The 24,904-nt window shown below is 43.1% G+C and overlaps 1 protein-coding gene across 4 annotated transcripts in view; it reads left to right on the top strand.

The window, feature by feature from the left end:
• The window catches only part of LOC139761648 (immunoglobulin superfamily DCC subclass member 4-like), a 265,177-nt gene that overhangs the window by 160,300 nt on the left and 79,973 nt on the right, over positions 1–24,904 (top strand). For all 4 annotated transcript variants that reach the window (XM_071685953.1, XM_071685952.1, XM_071685951.1 and 1 more), the window contains exons 2-3: positions 12,939–13,141; positions 13,638–13,728. In XM_071685953.1, the coding sequence (XP_071542054.1) occupies positions 12,939–13,141; positions 13,638–13,728 (294 nt within the window). The remainder of the gene's footprint in view (positions 1–12,938; positions 13,142–13,637; positions 13,729–24,904) is intronic.

Genomic DNA, 24,904 nt, shown 5'->3' with positions numbered 1-24,904 from the left:
AACGATACCTGGGAAATAACAGTGAAATATAAGCCAAGGATCATCAGACAGGGGAAACAGACAACAAAACTCAGGCAACGCCTTCAAGATAGACGAACTAACAGTCAGACGACAACTGTCAGGAGACACTAGTGACATGGGCTCCGTCACTTAACGACACGTCAGGACTTAAGAGACAGACAGACAGTGTCGTTGGTCGTAGTGGGGACGACCCAGCAGAAGGAGGTGGTCAGGGGAGCAGGAAGGTGGTACAACGTGGATGGCGCCACTTGGGGTTGGCAGTCGTCTTGATGTGGATTTAAAGGTAGGTAAGGGGTTTGGGAGCGTACTGAGACCTGGGGGGGGGGGGGGGGGGTATAAAGGGAAGCAGGGCCCTTGGGAGACGGGAGCATACCTAAGGGAAGAGGTAGAGGACCTTATAGAATGTTGTGTTGCTGGTGAGAGTTCATATCGAAATTATGTTTCTATACTTGTGTAAGATACCTTTGCTCGTGGGTATGATACCAGTGTAACTGGATAAGGTACCATTGTACCTGGTTAGGGCACCATTGTACCTGGTTAGGGTACCAGTATACGTAAGTAGGGCACCGGTGTACCTGGGTGAGTAGTGACAGAGTTGACGCCACGTCTACGCTGCTGGAACCCTGACCCCTGACCCTGCAGAGGGAAGAGAGCAACACCCCATACTCCTCTCTTCCATGCTTCTCCACCCATTATGTACCCTCCTGATTTATGCAGCTCGTGCTCACGCCCCATTTGCATCCATCTGTACCCACGTGCTTCGGAGACAAGCTCTCTTCCCCCCCCCCCCCCCTTTTTTTTTTTATTCTATAGCGTATTTAGGGGAAATGTGGAGGTTCCTCTCCGCACTAATATCTCCCCTCGCACCCGTCATAACCATCACCACCTCACCATCACCACCTCACCATCACCACCTCACCATCACCACCTCCTCTTCGGATATCATTAGTTCTGTACTTCATCCCAACTTTTGGAGTGTTGCTACACATTGCTATTACAACACTCCAGAGAATCGGTTATTCTCGATTCCTTGTGGCAACTTCTTCAGAACACTCCAGACATACTCATGACGTGACGATGGCCCCATGTGTTTAGTCATCAGAACACCCCAGATATATTCATAATGATAGAATATTCACCCCAGAGATAGTCATGATTATCCATGGTGTGAGCTTCATCTGAACACCGAAGAGATACTCATGACGACACCCCAGAGATACCCTTCATAACATTTTATAATGCGCGGAAGCAGACAATTTTTTGTCTTTTTTTTTTTTTTTGATTGGGAAAGTCATACCTGTTTGCGATATATAAAGGATGCTTGAAAAATGTAAGATAAAAAAAAAGAAGAATACCCGAAAGTATACACTGGAAAACGTATCAAACTTTGAAAGATAATTCTTTATTGTTAGAACGTTCATTTAGTACCTATTGATTGGCTAGACAAGTAACGTCTCCAATAAATCGTACATGGTATTGCATTATTCTCCTTTGCTTGTCTTTTCCTCCTTGCTTGTCATTTTTTCCTCCTTGCTTATGTTCTTTTCCTCATTGCTTATCTTTACAACTAGTAAGATGCGTCTGAGAAGGATTTATAGATAGCTATTTTGGTGGCAGTCTATCTCTTCTTGTAATGATAATACTCTTTAAGATGTAGCCATTCGCCATTTCTTGACGTTGCCGGACCGCAGTGACAGCTGGTTAGGATTACCGAACACACAGCCAACATCCGAACACTAACCGAAAACAGATCCTTCAGTTGTTTCGATTATTTATGTGATGGGTGGGGTTGGAGGATGATACCACACACCCAGGATGTGCGGCCATGTACTCTAGAGGAACAGGGCGAGGTACGGCCAAAAGGATCAGTAAACATAAAGCAGATGTACGCCTCCACACGACGTCGAATGCGTTTGTTGTCCACGTAGGCAAGCACGGAGACCTACCAAGGTGGCAAGCTTAAACAATGCATAAAGAACTGAAAAAGCAAGTGAGAAAAGTCATGGAAGGTGCCCACATATGCGCAGAAGTGATCAACAATCGCGAGGGCTTTCTACGTTGGGCTGGACCAGTGACACAAAATGGTGGTCGCAGAATGTGACGCAACGGGGGACGGGGATAGAAGGCCAGCCGAGGCTTCGAAACACAGTGTTGCGTATGGTGAGATAGGATTTGGCTTGTGGAGATGTATAGACTTATCTTGGTACCTCACTCAGGTGTTACCGGGCCCCGCCTGGCAATTGTTACACCGCGAGCGAGGATTCTCCTTCGGCAAGGCTGTGTCATCATCAGTTGACGGAACCTTCTCGCTCTAAGGGAATCCGGTATCCTTCGTTTCTCAGATCCTGCTCCGAGTGTAGCGTGGTGGCTTCACGAGAGCCATTAAAAAGGTTCTACGGTTGTATCGTATGTAGATGTTTATCTTGATATCACAATTTTCCCAGTTTTCACTCCAAACGAGTCCTTAAAATCCTTGATCCTTAAAAACCTCTGGTTGTCTTACACACTATTTAGTATCGCACATCTGTCAGTACTTCATCTTCGTAGAACCTTTTCTAAATCAATAAAGGCTACATGATCTTTTCTTACCCTTCCTTCGTCATTTCAGGGCGGATATGTTCCACCGTATCCCAGGTTTTCGATAGGATCCCTTCCTGACCTTTCGCACGTTTGAGACATGATTTCAACTCTCTCTTTTCTCTACGTTCTCTTTTCCCTTTCTTTTTTACTTCTCACCATGTAAGAAATCTTTGTTCTTTACATTCATCCGTAACACAGTTTGATTTCCAGTGATATTCTCAAGTAATACGTCCATCTATATAGTTATTTTTCATTGGTCATCCATCCATCTAGCCTCTAATTTCATTGGCGATTTGTACGTGTTTATATAAACCCATTACATGTCCGTGTGTTCCTCATCATCTCCAGCTAGTCATGAAACCTCAGTACAATCAGTCATCCTCACTTCGTCTTAAGGTCTGATGCCCCTAGTTTCTCGCACTGAGTTTGTCCCTTTCATCCTCATTCATGTGATCAACTCTCAGTTTTTATTACTTCGTATTTTACCACTGTATTAACAGTCTTCCCGACTGATTCCTGTTGTACTCTTAAATTTCCCGTGTAGAGCTGTATTTTCCTACTACAAGTAATAGACATTATTGTTTACTTATCATACTCGAAGATCTATGTATACTCATTGATTATTCCATTGATTATATCCATTTGCTTCTTTAAATCCACTTCGTGTCTTGTTTTGGACTCGACTCATATTTGCCACAATTGTCTATATTTCCTTGTTTCTTTAGAGATTTTTACATCTTACCACCATGTTTGTAAAGGTCTTTGACACCTTTTTTTCTATGCCTTGTCTTAACCGCAGTTCATCCTACTAGTACATGCAGTAACCTTCGAATATTCCTCTTACTTAATCGTCCTCGTTTTAAACTTGATAGAGAAAATCCCTTAGACTTTCGCTCACCCATCATAGTGTGCGCAGTAGCGTCGACTGAAGCACTTCTTACGTTCAGCCCGCGTACCATGCCTCTTTACTGTTGATTGAACTGCTTGACCTGTTCATCCTAATTCCTTTACCCTCATGTTCACGATACTCTTACAATACTCAGGAACTGGTGTATGTCAACGTCGTATTGACCTCTTTGAAGTTCATATTATCGAGTCTCCCCCTTCTCTCTTTCGGTGTGGGTAGATTGAGGGATTCCCTCCTCTCTTCGTAGCTTATCTCTCATTTCTTGCACCATTCTTGCAGCGTTCCTTTGGACCCTCTCCAACAACTCTATGTGGTTCGTCAAATGAGGAGACCAGACTGATGCGCCATGTGTGTAATTACCTAATTTGTACGGTACGGGGAGGGAGATCTTACTCTCGTGGGGCCTCAGTTCTTATGTGTGTGTGTGTGTGTGTGTGTGTGTGTAGACACAGACAGAGCTTGAGACACAGACCCAGCGCCAGACTACAAGATAATGACGGAAACAGATGCAGTTACACACACACACACACACACACACACACACACACACACACACACACACACGGAAAATACTTGAAAGAAAGAGGGACCGAAGCATTGACAGAAGTTATGATGGTGAGGGAGACGCTGACGGAGAGAGGTAGACGGAAAGGAGGTGACAGATACGTGAAACAGCCTCGCAGACGAAGAAACAGACACGAACACAGTCATAAAACATTCGTAGCGGAATGTAAAATAAAGTTGATATTTTTGCAGGTACGCAGACACTAGAAGTTAGACATAGAGATAGACTTAGCCCTCAGCACCCTGGGGAAAAAAAGAAATGTAATGACGTATTCCGAGATGTATTACATAGGAAAAAAAAGAAATGTTCGCCAACATGGTCGTCATCGGGGGAGAGAAAAGAATTAGGGAATTAGATATAAGACGTTGCTGGAAAAACTCGAGGAAAAACTACAGCTTTAATGTCTCAAACTGTACTATTACATAGAGCTGGAAGGCCCAACTGGAATTACTTTGAAAGTCCACATGTATTTACTTTAATCTTTTTTCTCTCTCTTTTTTCACCCAGTAAAGATAATTGAAATGGAATTTGTTCCCGATGAATCCAAGCGGAAGAGTTGGTTGCTATCAAAGCGGGAGCCTCAATGTGGAGCACACACGGCCGGCGCACGGACCAGCCAACCTCAGGGCGGCAACTGATGGCTGGGGCCGCCGTGACGTGCGCCTCTGGCCGGCTCTAAGCTTTTTCTTCTCTTTATTTTTCTTTCAGTATCACGTTAAAGAAATGGCCTGTTTTATCTTTAAGTTTTCTACGTCATCTTTTCATCCTAGATTAACCATCTGACTGGAATTACTTAGCTTAAGCATCTAACTCTGACCTAGCTAAAATGTAAATACCTAACTTGACCCTAACAAGGTGAACCACATACCTAGAATGAATTCAGCCACCTAATCTAACCAAACTTAACCAGACCTAACCACCAATCTTAACTGAGATATACCTACCTACCCTAATCTAGCCTAACTAGTCTAACTATCTAACCTAGCAAGAACCTTAAACGCCTAATCTAACCTAACCTTATATATAATTACTCATCCTAACGTAACCTAACCTAACCTACCCTAACCTGCCTAGCCACCTACCCTAACCTGAAACTAAACCAACTTGCCTAACCCAATCAGATCTATCATAACCAGCCTAATCATCCACCCTATCCAAAATCTAACCACTTAACCTAACGCAACCTTGAATTCAGGCACCTAACCTAACCTTGTGTCAGTGTATTGCAACACACCTCCACCGGTGAGACCCGCTCACTGACGCTGCTGGTGCCGCTGGCCACACCTAAACTTCTCATGAAAATTGTGTTTTTGGTGCTAGGCCTACAGGGAGGTGTTAGTTGGGGTCGCGGAGGGGGGCAGGGGTGTTAAGTTGCTGGATGAGGAATGATGGCTGGGGTGTTGAGTAGTGGTGAGAGAGGGGCGTGTGTCTGAAACCTCAGGCTAAAGGAAAACGAGGGAAAAGTAAACAGTTAGAAGGAAGGAAGTAGAGAAAAATGGTGGCACAAAGAGAGATGAGGAAATAGAGAAGATAGAGAGGCTAGAAGATGGGGGATGAAGACAGCCAGATGGAGGGTGGAAAGAGACGAGGTGAAGAGAAAGAGTGAAATACAGACAGAAAGAGGTAAGAACGGAAGAGAAAGAACAGAAAGGGAGAAAGAGAGACTTAAATATTAAAAGATGGAAAAGACTTGAAATATCAGAAAGAAAGAGAAAGAGACGACTATAAAAGAGAGGAGGAGAGAATAATGAGAGAACACATCACATTTATCCAATGATTATCATTCCTTGATTCATCATGACATCCATATCTTCGAATATGAATCCTCTCAGTTCGTTACAATCAATTCGATTTCACTTTGACCCAGTGCCATTCTTGTTGCGTTGCTTTGGACGCTTTCCAGCAGTTCTCTCTAACTCTTGGAGTTGTGGTATACTCCATCTTAGGACGAATGTATGATGGATACTCATTCCCAGAAAATTACACCATAAGGTAGTCGTCTTTTTTTTATGTATGAATTTTCGATTACATCGTCGAGATCAAGTATTATTGCAGTACTGTTGTCTTACGTCTATCCACCAGTGCGGGAGAGGATGATTGCTACTATAGGACATAGGAACTGATACTTTCTTCCTTGAGTGCTCAACGAACGTTGAGAAAACAGGAGAATGTGTGGTAGATACTCCTGTGATGTTGAAGGCACTTGAAGAGATCTCCTTAATAACGCCAATAGCCTTATCAGCCACGCCGTTAACTCGAGGGTTGAGCAGTTAAGTGTCTTTTACTTCCTCCAATGTTTCCTCAAGGAGATAACTGGTTTGTAAATTGATGGGTCATTCCCGCTTCTTCAAGTTTCTCCTCCATTTGCCATGTCCTGCCGTCTGCACCATGGACGCCACTTTTCTTCGTTCTCCTCATTTGATCCTAAAATTCACACTGCTGCCATCCTCATGTGTTCTGATGTTCCACCTCCTCATACCGTTCTTTTATGCCACCGTCCACAGGATGGGCAGAAGTGCGGAATTAATTTGCCGTCACTCCTGAGCGGAAAAACAGACATTCACTTACATTGTTCTGTGGCTTCGTCATCCACAGGTTCTCATATCCTGATGCTGATCCTTTTTCCCCGAATCGTCACGTCCTCATACTGATTTCTTCCCGTCCAGGTCCTCATACTGACCCCTTTCCTTGCATCCTAATAATGGTCCCTTCGCTCCCATGTTCGTACATCCTTAAACTGGTCCTTTCCCAGGCAAGTCCTCATAATGACCCTTAACCATTCAGATCCTCAGATCCTTTCCCATCCAAGACCTACGGTCCTCACACTTGTCCCTTCTTCCCCAGGTCCTTAAGTTTCCCAGGTCTGCAGAAGAGGTGTCCACCGAAATGAAATTTTATTTCGGAAGTATTCTCTCCACAATACGATTTGTTTGTTCGCTTCAGACGTATCTTTCCATTGGGGTAATCCATTCATCTGTTTAAGAATATGAAGATTGTGATCAAGTAACCTCTTACCTTTGTCTATGTCCCCATGTAAGTTGATGCAGTCGTCCTCACTCTGGTGCACACATGACCGTAAGCATTATTCGCAGATATATTCACATACGAGTCTAGTCCTTCTGGCAAGTCGTTTAGGATTTAGAACCTGCAGCTGACCACTGTTGACCTCAAACCACTTCATGAATGATCCTTTGACGTACCTTTTGTTTGCTACTGTTGAGTTCATATTTTATCCAGCGTTATCTCCCCTTTATACCTGCCTGAAGATCTAGTTTTTTTATTTTTTTTAACTAGCCCCTATGTGACACAGTGATAAGCCTGCGATACAGTGAAGAGCAGTTTCTGGCAGACCAGATAAACTCAGTCCGCCCAGGATTCTTTATTGTGTAAAACTCTATCACAGAAGTCTAAGAGGATTATTACGCACGACTACCTTTCTGTTAATCCGCATCGTCTCTCGGTTTTCCCTTTTATTATGTTGATTATCATTTCCATTTTTATTTCTTTTGATTTCATCTCAGTCGGTAGAGACTGGTCTGTAGTTCAATGCAACTTCTCAGTGATCTTTCGTTTAGTTAACAGTGATCTTTCGTTTGATTGTGACATATGTTCTCTTTCCACTTAATCTCCCTCCATTGACATCCTGATCGACACTTCATAGTGGCCTGTCAAACGTATCTGTGCACGTCTTCAACACGTATGGATAGACTTCATCAGAACATTAGCCTTTTATGGATCAGTGCCGCATACCAGTGTGTTTGTCTTAGATATTTCAGGAATTGCAAGACCTACTCCCCATTCCATTTAACTGGTGATGAGGCTATGGAATCTTCCTTTGTGAAAACAATTTGGAACTTGTCATTCAGCTCCCCGACTTCTGTAGTCTGATTAGCTGCTGTTTAACTGGCAATTTACCCCTGAAGAATAAATGGAAAAGTTGGAATTAGCTCTTGCCTTTTTTCACAATGTTCTTTTGAGTATTTCTCAATCCCATATTCCTTATGCTTCCGTACTCATTCCCTGCTCTCTTGTACTGTCCATATGCTGGATAGGTGTATTGCCTCGCGTATCTACTCTATGCTATGTACCTAAACTGTTTCACATTTTGACATCTCATCTTCAGCCATATCTCTCTTTTTTGCCTTTCATCACTGTTTACAGCTAAAGGTACCACTTCGATGTAGATTTCGCAGAACCCTCTAAAATTAGCTGTGTCATGGCTACTAAGCTCTATTTTCCAATCGATGTTCCTACAGAAATTCTTTAACTGTAGTTTCCACATTTATTTAACGCCCTTTAAGCCTGGTTTTATCTCTGTTCCTTTTTATGTCCTCAGTTACCATATAATCAAATTCGAGTATTACATGATCACTGTCTCCAGTAGGTGAAACACATGATGTTCTCACTTTCCATGCTACAGTGTGTAAAGATAAGATCTATTGATTATGGTGTATCAGCCCCTGTGATTGTAGTGCTCTCCATGTGAATTCAAGATATCCCAGTCTGTCTCTTTATAACCAAAATACTCCAGCATTAGAACTAAGGCAGATGTGTTTCGCACCTTCTTGTTCCATCGTACTTGTTCCTTTGGTTAATTTGTTCCTCTTATGTATTCTTTGAATAGGCCACCTTTCGATATTTCGTGAAACCTAAGGCTATTCTTTGCTGAGAGGGCCAATCCCCTCTTTCTTCTTTGTCTTCTTTTTCCTTCTTTGTTGTCATGTGTGTGTGTGTGTGTGTGTGTGTGTGTGTGTGTGTGTTTGTGTGTGTGCCCACAGCAGCATCACTCAGGTATACGTGATTATACGGGAAAAGCGGCTAACAGAAGACATGAAAGTCCACAACGAAGTTATCTGCTGGAGTCCAGTAGTAGTGTCCTGGGGCCATGGTCACATGGTGGGGCCTGGGAGACGCGTCCCTTGTATAAGAACAGGACAATGTGGGCGATAGCCGTCATGTTGTGATGCAGGCGGTGTAGGCGTGCGCCTTTGACTGCTACTCTTTCTCTGATTGGCACAGATTGGGCCATTGCTCCTTGTTGTTGCCTTTGGAGTGTAGTTTGTTCCACTTTGCCATCCATGGCCTTGTGAATGTGGCTCCCTCTGTCCCTCACTCAAGAAGCGAACGCTGGACTAAGAGAAAAAGTACTTGAGATAATGATGCTGGAATTCTTAAGGTTTCAGTGACTTAACAGTGTAGTAGCGTGATTCGTATCCCTGATTCTCCATTTGTTTGCAGGGAGTTAAACTTGTCGAATGAACTGTCTTGGTTGATTTCAGTTATGTTCATTGTACGCCTCTAGGGTGCTACAAGGCATGTAGTAGTTCCAAAAAAATTGGATGCGTTTGTCATACGCCTGGCACCACAGATGTGCCGCATTCACTAGCAACCTTATCAGGGGCTATAGCCGCCTTCTGCCAACCATCTGATTCGAAATTTCGTACAGACTAGAGCAGACGCTACATTTATGAAGAAATACAGTGTGAATGTCACCCTTATCATTTATATATTCCCCAGACATTGGACAGCAGTTGAAATGCGAATAAAACACAAAACCAGTAAAAGAAAGAGCCAGGTTATGATGGTAACATCACACTGAGGAACATCGCAGTCTTTGTGGTGAGGAGGTCATCATTGCAAACTACCGAGATCGTGAGTGGTCAGCGTCACGGAGATCATGAGAGGTCAATACTGATACTAAGAGTTCAATACTGCCTTCGTCATGCTGGGTCAGGACCTTACCACCTCTACATACATCATGAATCATTATTTGATTAATATGCACCACTTGAAGGTCGACTTGATAGAGGTCATTTCGTGTCAGAAGTAAAGTATATTCCCTGGGGATAGGGGAGAAAGAACACTTCCCACGTATTCCCTGCGTGTCGTAGAAGGCGACTAAAAGGGGAGGGAGCGGGGGGCTGGAAATCTTCCCCTCTCGTTTTTTTTTTTAATTTTCCAAAACAAGGAACAGAGAAGGGGGCCAGGTGAGGATATTCCCTCCAAGGCCCAGTCCTCTGTTCTTAACGCTACCTCGCTAACGCGGGAAATGGCGAATAGTTTGAAAGAAAAAAAAAAAAAAAAAAAAAAAATATATATATATATATATATATATATATATATATATATATATATATATATATATATATATATATATATATATATATATATATATATATATATATATGCTCAAATTACAGAGGTATAAGTTTGTTGAGTATTCCTGGTAAATTATATGGGAGGGTATTGATTGAGAGGGTGAAGGCATGTACAGAGCATCAGATTGGGGAAGAGCAGTGTGGTTTCAGAAGTAGTAGAGGATGTGTGGATCAGGTGTTTGCTTTGAAGAATGTATGTGAGAAATACTTAGAAAAGCAAATGGATTTGTATGTAGCATTTATAGATCTGGAGAAGGCATATGATAGAGTTGATAGAGATGCTCTGTGGAAGGTATTAAGAATATATGGTGTGGGAGGCAAGTTGTTAGAAGCAGTGAAAAGTTTTTATCGAGGATGTAAGGCATGTGTACGTGTAGGAAGAGAGGAAAGTGATTGGTTCTCAGTGAATGTAGGTTTGCGGCAGGGGTGTGTGATGTCTCCATGGTTGTTTAATTTGTTTATGGATGGGGTTGTTAGGGAGGTGAATGCAAGAGTTTTGGAAAGAGGGGCAAGTATGAAGTCTGTTGGGGATGAGAGAGCTTGGGAAGTGAGTCAGTTGTTGTTCGCTGATGATACAGCGCTGGTGGCTGATTCATGTGAGAAACTGCAGAAGCTGGTGACTGAGTTTGGTAAAGTGTGTGAAAGAAGAAAGTTAAGAGTAAATGTGAATAAGAGCAAGGTTATTAGGTACAGTAGGGTTGAGGGTCAAGTCAATTGGGAGGTGAGTTTGAATGGAGAAAAACTGGAGGAAGTAAAGTGTTTTAGATATCTGGGAGTGGATCTGGCAGCGGATGAAACCATGGAAGTGGAAGTGGATCATAGGATGGGGGAAGGGGCGAAAATTCTGGGAGCCTTGAAGAATGTGTGGAAGTCGAGAACATTATCTCGGAAAGCAAAAATGGGTATGTTTGAAGGAATAGTGGTTCCAACAATGTTGTATGGTTGCGAGGCGTGGGCTATGGATAGAGTGGTGCGCAGGAGGATGGATGTGCTGGAAATGAGATGTTTGAGGACAATGTGTGGTGTGAGGTGGTTTGATCGAGTAAGTAACGTAAGGGTAAGAGAGATGTGTGGAAATAAAAAGAGCGTGGTTGAGAGAGCAGAAGAGGGTGTTTTGAAATGGTTTGGGCACATGGAGAGAATGAGTGAGGAAAGATTGACCAAGAGGATATATGTGTCGGAGGTGGAGGGAACGAGGAGAAGAGGGAGACCAAATTGGAGGTGGAAAGATGGAGTGAAAAAGATTTTGTGTGATCGGGGCCTGAACATGCAGGAGGGTGAAAGGCGTGCAAGGAATAGAGTGAATTGGAGCGATGTGGTATACCGGGGTTGACGTGCTGTCACTGGATTGAATCAGGGCATGTGAAGCGTCTGGGGTAAACCATGGAAAGCTGTGTAGGTATGTATATTTGCGTGTATGGACGTATGTATATACATGTGTATGGGGGTGGGTTGGGCCATTTCTTTCGTCTGTTTCCTTGCGCTACCTCGCAAACGCGGGAGACAGCGACAAAGCAAAAAAAAAAAAAAAAAAATATATACATATATCTTTCTTTCATACTATTCGCCATTTCCCGCGTCAGCGAGGTAGCGTAAAGAACAGAGGACTGGGCCTCTGAGGAAACATCCTCATCCAGCCCCCTTCTCTGTTCCTTCCTTTGGAAAAAAAAAAAAAAAAAAGAGAGGGGAGGATTTCCAGCCCCCCGCTCCCTTCCCTTTTAGTCGCCTTCTACGACACGCAGGGAATACGTGGGAAGTGTTCTTTCTCCCCTATCCCCAGGGAATATATATATATATATATATATATATATATATATATATATATATATATATATATATATATATATATATATATATATATATATATATATATATTCTACAGAAACTACGTTGCTGATCTTTGAAGTATAATCTGCTATGGCACATATGGCCAGCACAATTGAATATCGTAAATATGTATGGCAGTGCGGACTGTTGACGGAAACAGACGAACTACATATGTTGATCTTGAGTGACGTTCATCCATCACTTGTTCCTGCCATCTAACTCTCCTCCAGCTAATGATCCACACCTCCCATAGTGCCTCATTGTCCCAGGAAGGTCCTTTTCATCATCGATAGCCCGCACGACCTGAGAAAAACGAAAGCGAACACGACGGTAAAGGCGACAGAAGTAAGGCCTCGGGGGTGATAAGCAGTTCTTACCTCATTGCACACACACACACACACACACACACACACACATACACACACACACACACGACCAGCCATTAACCAAGCAGTAGTACTTCTGACGGCGAAGTAGAGCGTGTGAGAGCTAAGAGCAGTGGCAGGAAATGAACCGTTTACTTAAAGCATCTGCAAGACGATGTAATAATGGCACCTCGATGTATGGCAGTATTTTCCATCGCTGATTGAAGGCTGTGTTTAATTACAGAAATCAGAGGCAAGGTGGGTTGGGTTAGGTAAGGAAACAAAAGATATGTTGATATAATGTTTGTATTAATACTAAGGTGTAATGTGCACAGTGAAGGTGACATAGTTGTGTTGTCTGATCTTCTATGTATATCATTCTCTCTATCATGATTTAATACCTCCAGACTTTATTTACTTATTTATTTAGTTTTTATCATCCTTCCATCTTGTCTCCCATTTTCTGACCTTCTTACGTATAGTTGACTGATTTTGTTTTTGTGTTTCTCCCGCAGACTCGTTCTCCAGGCTGGGGTTCGGGTTCCAGGACCTGCCGCCGATGGAATCGGTGACAGTGATTGGGGCGGAGCTACTCCTCCCCTGTCAGCCAATCAAAACGGAGACTGGCGTGCCCAACGTCACTTGGACCAATGAGGGACAAGTTGTCAATGACCCTCGACGCTATGTCCTGGCCAATGGGACGCTGCTCATCTCAAACGTTGGTAGCCCTGTCTGGTTGCTTAATGTTTACCAACTCTAATTTAGTTTTATGTTTGACATTTTATTGTTTATTTTACGTATTGTACATTATTATATATAAATGGAAATATATGATGCGTATATCTATAATGAAAGATGGAAATAGTAAGTAAGGGCGACGAATAGTGAGATGTAGGGACAGTAAGAAATAAGAATGGTGAGGACGGGGAACATGTGAAATGACAGATAGTGATTACTGGAGACACTGAGGACTGAGAATAGTGAAGGCTTGAAACACTACGGACTGAGGATAATGAGGAGTGGTGACTGAAAAGGATAAGAAGTACTGATAATAGAGAAGATCGGAGGCAGTAAGAACTGAAAATGAAGAGGACAGTAAGGACTGAGAATATAATGAATAGAGGCATCAGTGACTTGGGATAGTATGGGAAGGGAGTAGTAAGTCTATACGAATCGGCCAATTGACTCCTAGTCGCCGTTTCTCTCTCCGGCAGGTGACGGCCAGTGACGCAGGATTATACCGGTGCGTGCTGCATCGGGGGCCTTATGCCGTGGTCTCCGCCGCCCTCAACCTGATTACTGCAGGTGAGTCACGACCCTTGGCCAGGTGGGTGAAGGTCCCGACACTACCAGGGAGGACATGACCTATACCTGTACTATGGGTAGAAAAATAACATCTACCTCAGATACTAGAATGCACGTGAATAGTATGCCACACACACACACACACACACACACACACACACACACACACACACACACACACACACACACTTTTCACCCCATGGGGTAATGACACCCAGCAATGGTTGAGTGTTTAAGGGCAGCGAACGAGTATGTTACGCCAAAAGTCTCTTCACGGTGCACCACTAAAGGCGTGTCCTCTTCCTGGAGATGTGATGCGTCCACAATTAAGTCCTGTGATGGAGGTAAATTATTGTAATCTCGAGTGTCAGGCCGTAATCCCCAGTGTTACTGCAAGAGACATCATCATTTTTGCTCTTTTAGGGAGCCACTGACAAAGCTAGAGTGAACCGCTGGTCATGGGGGCTGTAAGAGGTTGCACCAGGAGTTGTGAAGGTGAGGAAGTGATTAGCTGATTTTTTTATCCCCTAAGTTGTATAGGTTTGTAGACGAAAGTTTTCTTGCTTATTCAACCGTTTTAGAGCGATGTCTTGGTCGTTCTTCTGCGGCAATGAGTTTTTTCCCCTCACTTGTTTCAGTGTTTTCTCTATTGCCCCAACTGAATTACGGGGATTCTTATACTTTGTTCCTTGTTCAATTGTATCGTGATGCTTTCCTGGATATTGTGTATACAAGAGGACGATTTCAGGTTTGTCCATCTGAGAAATATTCTCGTGCCGAGCCTTCAGTTAAGGTTCCATGAGGAGGCCTGGGGCTTACTGAACTAATACACACAACATGTGGGGAAACACACACAGCAGTGCAATACACACTGAGGACAGTCACAGTATTCTTTGTGTTCCTCCATCTCAATCAAGGTCGTGTGTGCGGTGGAAGGTGTCTAAGGCTCCGGTCGCTTGTTTCTAGGGCCTCTCTTCTGCCACCTTCAATGGGCCTCCCTTCCACTACCTTAGAAATATAAGGTGAACTTTCAGGCTCGTTGTATAGACGGCAGTGTAACGCTGACCTAACATCACCCACTCAGTTGAGGTCTGAGCTAGGACATGAGGTACTAATATACTTCAATGAAGGAGACATGATTAAGATCTACCCATAAGTGGGCGGCGAGACGGGCGTGAGTTCGCCACAGTCCAGTGAGGAGAGTCACGAGTAAGGTCACCACCACGTTCGAGGACCCTCATCACCTGGGAAGGGAGTTAATCAGTTATACTAATTACCACTGCATCTGCTGTGGTGCGGAGAGGATGTTACAGGAGCTCGAGAGACTTCGTATGACGTCTCTACACTACCAGTGAGAGATTCATGTGAGATGTTCGCTTTTCTAATGAGAGAAACACGGTGTTATACAGCACCAACTCACCCACATAGAGTGTCTTTGGTTAACACAAAATCCACCTTCGCTTTCATTGTATGTACACATGGCTTGTACACACAAACATTACTATATATATGTTCCATTCACGGAAAGTACATAAACCAAGTGTTGGCTCTGTCAAACCTTCGCTTTCATATTAACAACCAACAGGTCTACAAGTAATGTCAGTATTCGTGGGAACTCTGGATAAGATGCCCCGGTGAGATGATATGGTCGTCACCTAACAAAGACGCTGGCGAATGTAGGTCCAGCGCCGCCGAGCGGGCGTCCGTCTCGTCGGAAGTCAGTCACCTTCCACCTGTCATCTTCACTCCGGCACTGTCATCACCGAGCCATCACTATTATCATCATCATCACGTCACCAGCTCATCACCTATACAGAAGTTACTCTTGCCACTTTGTTATTAAATTGTTTCTTGCTTCATAAACCATGATAAGTACAAGTGGAAATCACAGTCCTCAGAGCTGCCCTTGTGAGTGGGAAATCATGAGTTGGTAATGTGGTTCCCTGTCAGTCTAGTGGGGCGTTGAGTCTTCCCAGGGACGGTGAGACAGCGCACGAGAACTTCCCAACTCCTCGCTTTATGTGTGCCAGCACCGTGCTTCCCCTCTGTCTTCCTGTTATAAGTACACGCAAGTGTACATGTGTCTTGTAATTCAGACGAAAGCTTGGGACTCTTTTGTCATTTCCTGTGAGTCTGGATGGGAACGACAACAAAGTAAGAGCCCCACAAGCGTCGATAGCATTTTGCGTTTGATGTAACTGTGTTCTCAATAAGGTTCCAACTGGAAGGACCTATAAGGACCATGTGTAAAGACCGAGCTAACATTGCTGTTTCTAAAACCCAAAAGTAAGGCCTCGAGCAGTGTCTCGTACTGTTGGCCCATCAGGACAAAGGCCAGCATTACTGACCCATGTCGATGATGGCGGCGGTGCTTACACCGCAGCCTTCAAATTCTATTCAGTTTGACCTAATCTGCACCCGTTGTGCACGACGTTGCGACCCTTATGCATGACGGTATGAACCTTGGGCATGATGGGTTGGCCTTTGAAATGACCCTTAAGGGCCGTCATATTCACGGGTCGTACCGTCGTGCTCAGATGCCCTTCTTCATGCTAAAGGTATTGCTTACTGAAAAAGGTCGCACGACCTGTTTGTTACCTTACGGATACATGACTGACGACTAAATTCTGAAGAAAGTTCCCCTCTCAGGTTCATTTTATGATGAATGATAGTATAGCAAGTCAACACTTGGCCTACGTGAGAAGAGGTGTTTGAGCTGTTTACCTGCCCAATTGTTAGCTATCTACTTTATTCATATAAATGTTTATCAGTGTTATACTTCTACTCCATTCTTGGTTTTTGCTCACAATGATCATTACTGATATCAAGAGTTAGAGTATCGTGTATAAATGCCTGACTTTCCAGCGTTTCACGCAACACGCTGAGTTTGCCCCGGTTTCCTAGGACATCGCGACACCCGTCGACATCCTTTCTGCTTGATGTTGGAGGTTCGAGGTTTAGTAAATCCTTATATAGAGGAAAAATAAAATCTCTATCTAGCCAGCCATTGATGACAAAGTAACCGGTGATGAGTTGTTCATTGTGTTGGATGCTGGAATTATAGAAACATGAAAAGGAGAAGAGTTTTAAAAAGAGAAAAATTGGGAGATAGGCTTTAAAGGTGCTGAACTTAACCAGGTTACGCCTGGCCCAGTGTAACATTCTATTTAAATTTCAGTTTAGAGAGGCAGTTATGTTGGAACGAGAAGTAGATCGAGAAACAGGAAAAGAGCAAATCTGAAAGAAGTGGAATTATCATCATATAAGTTCATTTCTTATTTGTTGTTGAAGAAACGAAATAGTTGATAGAAGTTAGGGAAGAGTGTAGGAGACAGAACAGAGTTCTGGGGGATATCTGTGTTGATAAGGAAAGAGAGGGAGAGGTTGATTCATTAGTAGTTATGGAGATAAGCAAGCTAGAGAGGCAGCTAGATGCCGGAGCAGCACAGAGTAAGGAAAGAAAGCCAAAAGAGGGAAGCTTGTAGACCATACTCTGATGACACCCACCGTCAGGTATCAAGGACTATATAGCCGAGGATTCCCAAGTTTCTCAAAGAGGCGTTTAGAAGGGGCAGTTGGAGGAGGATGTACGACGAGTATAGACACTTATTAGAGTATGGTCAGTGAACTACCCTGGGTCAAAATGGTGTAGCTAGAGCGCGAGGGATTAGAAGTGAAAACAAATACAGTGACAAGAGAGTCGTTCTGGCGGTCTAGATATATGGGGATGGTGGTTGATGATTCCTCCCCTCTTTTTTTTTTCTAATTTTCCAAAAGACGGAACAGAGAAGGGGGCCAGTTGAGGATATTCCCTCAGAGGCCCAGTCCTCTGTTCTTAACGCTACCTGGCTAATGCGGGAAATGGCGAATAGTTTGAAAGAAAAGAAAAAGAATATATATATATATATATATATATATATATATATATATATATATATATATATATATATATATATATTTTTTTTTTTTTTTTTCATACTATTCGCCATTTCCCGCGTTAGCGAGGTAGCGTTAAGAACAGAGGACTGGGTCTTAGAGGGAATATCCTCACCTGGCCCCCTTCTCTGTTCCTTCTTTTTAGGAAAAAAAAGAAAAAAAAACGAGAGGGGTGGATTTCCAGCCCCCCGCTCCCTTCCCTCTTAGTCGCCTTCTACGACACGCAGGGAATACGTGGGAAGTATTCTTTCTCCCCTATCCCCAGGGATAATATATATATATATATATATATATATATATATATATATATATATATATATATATATATATATATATATATATATATATATATATATATAATATAATATAATATAATATAATATAATATGATATAATATAATAAAAGAATTTGACTATAAAGTTAAATGAATATAGTGATGACCAGGAGAATATAGTGATGACCAGGAGAATATAGTGATGACCAGGAGAATATAGTGATGACCAGGAGAAAGTATTGATGATAAGATTTTTCGAATAACTCAGATTCTTGAGGATGATCATGAGTGACCCGGACAGAGCAATGTTCGGGGCGAGGAAATACTTCATGTAACGTCTTTCAGACTTGGCCTCAGATATTTCCTTTCCATTGCACTTTTTATAACATCCTGAGCACCGTGCGGGCACGAGGCATATCTGTGACTTGGTCCTCAGGCCACCCACCTGTACATTCGACATTGCTTGAGAGCTGGAGGAAAAAGTATATATATATATATATATACATATATATATATATATATATATATATATATATATATATATATATATATATATATATATATATATATATATATATATATATATATATATGTATATATATATATATATATATATATATATATATATATATATATATATATATATATATATTTTTTTTTTTTTTTTTTTTTTTTATACTTTGTCGCTGTCTCCCGCGTTTGCGAGGTAGCGCAAGGAAACAGACGAAAGAAATGGCCCAACCCCCCCCCATACACATGTACATACACACGTCCACACACGCAAATATACATACCTACACAGCTTTCCATGGTTTACCCCAGACGCTTCACATGCCTTGATTCAATCCACTGACAGCACGTCAACCCCTGTATACCACATCGCTCCAATTCACTCTATTCCTTGCCCTCCTTTCACCCTCCTGCATGTTCAGGCCCCGATCACACAAAATCCTTTTCACTCCATCTTTCCACCTCCAATTTGGTCTCCCTCTTCTCCTCGTTCCCTCCACCTCCGACACATATATCCTCTTGGTCAATCTTTCCTCACTCATTCTCTCCATGTGCCCAAACCACTTCAAAACACCCTCTTCTGCTCTCTCAACCACGCTCTTTTTATTTCCACACATCTCTCTTACCCTTACGTTACTTACTCGATCAAACCACCTCACACCACACATTGTCCTCAAACATCTCATTTCCAGCACATCCATCCTCCTACGCACAACTCTATCCATAGCCCACGCCTCGCAACCATACAACATTGTTGGAACTACTATTCCTTCAAACATACCCATTTTTGCTTTCCGGGATAATGTTCTCGACTTCCACACATTTTTCAAGGCTCCCAAAATTTTCGTAAAGGGTGAAATTCCATGTAGGAAGTGGATCCCTACTATGAATATAAGTTCAGTTAGGTTTGGCTTCCCTAAAGGTAAGGAGTTCCCGCTTTTCCTCTTTTTTTCCTACATCCTTTATTCTGTCTTTTCAACAGTCATAACTTTGTTGTTTACTTTCCGGGGCCGATCGATGCGAAGCTAGCTGGGTACGCACCTCAGCCCAGTGCATTTAAATTTCTTTCGTTTCTTTCCATTTTGTCCCTCTTGAGGATTTCAAGGGGTCAGGGTTCACTATATATAGATCCAGTAGTCAGACCAAGCGAGACATAACACTCACTTCGCTACGAGGTAGACAAGAATACATCGATCAGGTTGATTTGTTAACTGAATGTATTTGCGGAAGTGTAAGAATGGGTTACGAAACTTCTGACTTAAGAAGAGCTGCTGGTCTATGACCTACCGGTCTCTGACCTGCCGGTCCCTGACCTGTTGGTCTGTAACCTCCCGGTTTCTGACATGATGGTCCTTAAACTGCCGTCTCTGAGTGTTCAGCCCCTAAACTGCCGGTCTCTGCGCTTATTTCAACACCCAGAGTTGTTCTTGTCTCAGGTAGTCTGCTAAGACAGACGCGATTCTATAATGAAAAATGTACACACACACACACACACACACACACACACACACACACACACACACACACCTTTCTTTTTTTGTGCTTGATCGTCGTTTCCCGCGTTGGCGCCCTGATGATGTGATTATTACACGAAAGTGCACTTGGGAACTTATCGTATTTCATTTTCCCTGTGGACTCATAGGAATATACTTGATCACGCGCAAAATTGTGATCCTTTCCAATGTATATATATATATATTTATATATTTATTTATTATACTTTGTCGCTGTCTCCCGCGTTTGCGAGGTAGCGCAAGGAAACAGACGAAAGAAATGGCCCAACCCCCAACCCCCCCATACACATGCATATACATACGTCCACACACGCAAATATACATACCTACACAGCTTTCCATGGTTTACCCCAGACGCTTCACATGCCTTGCTTCAATCCACTGACAGCACGTCAACCCCGGTATACCACATCGCTCCAATTCACTCTATTCCTTGCCCTCCTTTCACCCTCCTGCATGTTCAGGCCCCGATCACACAAAATCTTTTTCACTCCATCTTTCCACCTCCAATTTGGTCTCCCTCTTCTCCTTGTTCCCTCCACCTCCGACACATATATCCTCTTGGTCAATCTTTCCTCACTCATCCTCTCCATGTGCCCAAACCACTTCAAAACACCCTCTTCTGCTCTCTCAGCCACGCTCTTTTTATTTCCACACATCTCTCTTACCCTTACATTACTCACTCGATCAAACCACCTCACACCACACATTGTCCTCAAACATCTCATTTCCAGCACATCCATCCTCCTGCGCACAACTCTATCCATAGCCCACGCCTCGCAACCATACAACATTGTTGGAACCACTATTCCTTCAAACATACCCATTTTTGCTTTCCGAGATAATGTTCTCGACTTCCACACATTCTTCAAGGCCCCCAGGATTTTCGCCCCCTCCCCCACCCTATGATCCACTTCCGCTTTCATGGTTCCATCCGCTGCCAGATCCACTCCCAGATATCTAAAACACTTCACTTCCTCCAGTTTTTCTCCATTCAAACTCACCTCCCAATTGACTTGACCCTCAACCCTACTGTACCTAATAACCTTGCTCTTATTCACATTTACTCTTAACTTTCTTCTTCCACACACTTTTCCAAACTCAGTCACCAGCTTCTGCAGTTTCTCACATGAATCAGCCACCAGCGCTGTATCATCAGCGAACAACAACTGACTCACTTCCCAAGCTCTCTCATCCCCAACAGACTTCATACTTGCCCCTCTTTCCAAAACTCTTGCATTTACCTCCCTAACAACCCCATCCATAAACAAATTAAACAACCATGGAGACATCACACACCCCTGCCGCAAACCTACATTCACTGAGAACCAATCACTTTCCTCTCTTCCTACACGTACACATGCCTTACATCCTCGATAAAAACTTTTCACTGCTTCTAACAACTTGCCTCCCACACCATATATTCTTAATACCTTCCACAGAGCATCTCTATCAACTCTATCATATGCCTTCTCCAGATCCATAAATGCTACATACAAATCCATTTGCTTTTCTAAGTATTTCTCACATACATTCTTCAAAGCAAACACCTGATCCACACATCCTCTACCACTTCTGAAACCACACTGCTCTTCCCCAATCTGATGCTCTGTACATGCCTTCACCCTCTCAATCAATACCCTCCCATATAATTTACCAGGAATACTCAACAAACTTATACCTCTGTAATTTGAGCACTCACTCTAATCCCCTTTGCCTTTGTACAATGGCACTATGCACGCATTCCGCCAATCCTCAGGCACCTCACCATTAGTCATACATACATTAAATAACCTTACCAACCAGTCAACAATACAGTCACCCCCTTTTTTAATAAATTCCACTGCAATACCATCCAAACCTGCTGCCTTGCCGGCTTTCATCTTCCGCAAAGCTTTCACTACCTCTTCTCTGTTTACCAAATCATTTTCCCTAACCCTCTCACTTTGCACACCACCTCGACCAAAACACCCTATATCTGCCACTCTATCATCAAACACATTCAACAAACCTTCAAAATACTCACTCCATCTCCTTCTCACATCACCACTACTTGTTATCACCTCCCCATTTGCGCCCTTCACTGAAGTTCCCATTTGCTCCCTTGTCTTACGCACTTTATTTACCTCCTTCCAGAACATCTTTTTATTCTCCCTAAAATTTAATGATACTCTCTCACCCCAACTCTCATTTGCCCTTTTTTTCACCTCTTGCACCTTTCTCTTGACCTCCTGTCTCTTTCTTTTATACATCTCCCACTCAATTGCATTTTTTCCCTGCAAAAATCGTCCAAATGCCTCTCTCTTCTCTTTCACTAATACTCTTACTTCTTCATCCCACCACTCACTACCCTTTCTAATCAACCCACCTCCCACTCTTCTCATGCCACAAGCATCTTTTGCGCAATCCATCACTGATTCCCTAAATACATCCCATTCCTCCCCCACTCCCCTTACTTCCATTGTTCTCACCTTTTTCCATTCTGTACTCAGTCTCTCCTGGTACTTCCTCACACAGGTCTCCTTCTCAAGCTCACTTACTCTCACCACCCTCTTCACCCCAACATTCACTCTTCTTTTCTGAAAACCCATACAAATCTTCACCTTAGCCTCCACAAGATAATGATCAGACATCCCTCCAGTTGCACCTCTCAGCACATTAACATCCAAAAGTCTCTCTTTCGCACGCCTGTCAATTAACACGTAATCCAATAACGCTCTCTGGCCATCTCTCCTACTTACATAAGTATACTTATGTATATCTCGCTTTTTAAACCAGGTATTCCCAATCATCAGTCCTTTTTCAGCACATAAATCTACAAGCTCTTCACCATTTCCATTTACAACACTGAACACCCCATGTATACCAATTATTCCCTCAACTGCCACATTACTCACCTTTGCATTCAAATCACCCATCACTATGACCCGGTCTCGTGCATCAAAACCACTAACACACTCATTCAGCTGCTCCCAAAACACTTGCCTCTCTTGATCTTTCTTCTCATGCCCAGGTACATATGCACCAATAATCACCCACCTCTCTCCATCAACTTTCAGTTTTACCCATATTAATCGAGAATTTACTTTCTTACACTCTATCACATACTCCCACAACTCCTGTTTCAGGAGTATTGCTACTCCTTCCCTTGCTCTTGTCCTCTCACTAACCCCTGACTTTACTCCCCAGACATTCCCAAACCACTCTTCCCCTTTACCCTTGAGCTTCGTTTCACTCAGAGCCAAAACATCCAGGTTCCTTTCCTCAAACATACTACCTATCTCTCCTTTTTTCACATCTTGGTTACATCCACACACATTTAGGCACCCCACTCTGAGCCTTCGAGGAGGATGAGCACTTCCCGCGTGACTCCTTCTTCTGTTTCACATTTTAGAAAGTTAATACAAGGAGGGGATGATTTCTGGCCCCCCGCTCCCGTCCCCTCTAGTCGCTTTCTACGACACGCGAGGAATACGTGGGAAGTATTCTTTCACCCCTATCCCCAGGGATAATATACATATATATATACATATACACATACACACACATACACATACATACGCACATATACACACACATACACATACATATATATACATATGAAAAATGTAAGAAACAATTTAGAAAACTGAAACTTCTAGCTTGAAATGAATGAAAAAAATGAATGTCACATAATGGTTCAACCTCTGGCTATGGAAAAAAGGAAATGTATAATTCATTTACACAAACGTCAATAGCAGTTCTCACCAAATTAACCACTGTATCAATAAGCTTCAATGTCTAAGCTACATTTTTCTCCAATTTCACTATTTTCCTTCACATTTTCAATTGTGTCTGAAGGTTCTACTTCAAGAGTGATTGTTTTTCCAGTAAGGGTCTTCACATCTTGGTTACATCCACACACATTTAGGCACCCCACTCTGAGCCTTCGAGGAGGATGCTTTACTTGTGGTGCTGACTTCCCTGACGACAGGATGATGAGGGGCAGGGGTGCGTGATGTCTCCATGGTTGTTTAATTTGTTTATGGATGGGGTTGTTATGGAGGTGAATGCAAGAGTTTTGGAAAGAGGGGCAAGTATGCGGTGTGTTGTGGATGAGAGAGCTTGGGAAGTGAGCCAGTTGTTGTTCGCTGATGATACAACGCTGGTGGCTGATTCGGGTGAGAAACTGCAGAAGCTGGTGACTGAGTTTTGTAAAGTATGTGAAAGGAGAAAACTGAGAGTTAATGTGACTAAGAGTAAGGTTATTAGGTACAGTAGGGTTGAGGGACAAGTCAATTTGGGAGGTAAGTTTGAATGGAGAAAAACTGGAGGAAGCAAAGTGTTTTAGATATCTGGGAGTGGATTTGGCAGCGGATGGAACCGTGGAAGCGGAAGTGAATCATAGGGTGGGGGAGGGGGCGAAAGTTGTGGGAGCGTTGAAAAATGTGTGGAAGTCGAGAACGTTATCTTGGAAAGCAAAAATGGGTATGTTTGAAGGAATAGTGGTTCCAACAAAGTTTTATGGTTGCGAGGCATGGGCTATAGATAGAGTTGTGCGGAGGAGGGTGGATGTGCTGGAAATGAGATGATTGAGGACAATATGTGGTGTGAGGTGGTTTGATCGAGTAAGTCATGAAAGGATAAGAAAGATATGTGGTAATGAAAAGAGTGTGGCTGAGAGAGCAGAAGAGGGTGCTTTGAAATGGTTTGGTCATATGGAGAGAATGCGTGAGGAAAGATTGACCAAGAGGATATATGTGTCGGAGGTGGAGGGAACGAGGAGAAGTGGGAGACCAATTGGAGGTGGAAAGATGGAGTGAAAAAGATTTTGAGTGATCGGGGCCTGAACATGCAGGAGGGTGAAAGGCGGGCAAGGAATAGAGTGAATTGGATCGATGTGGTATACCGGGGTTGACGTGCTGTCAGTGGATTGAATCACGGCATGGGAAGCGTCTGGGG

The sequence above is a fragment of the Panulirus ornatus genome, chromosome 41, assembly GCF_036320965.1.
Source record: "Panulirus ornatus isolate Po-2019 chromosome 41, ASM3632096v1, whole genome shotgun sequence".
In the NCBI taxonomy this organism is placed as follows: Eukaryota; Metazoa; Arthropoda; class Malacostraca; order Decapoda; family Palinuridae; genus Panulirus; species Panulirus ornatus.
The sequence above is the reverse complement of the archived record's forward strand: the minus strand, read 5'-3'. Positions and strand labels throughout refer to the sequence as shown.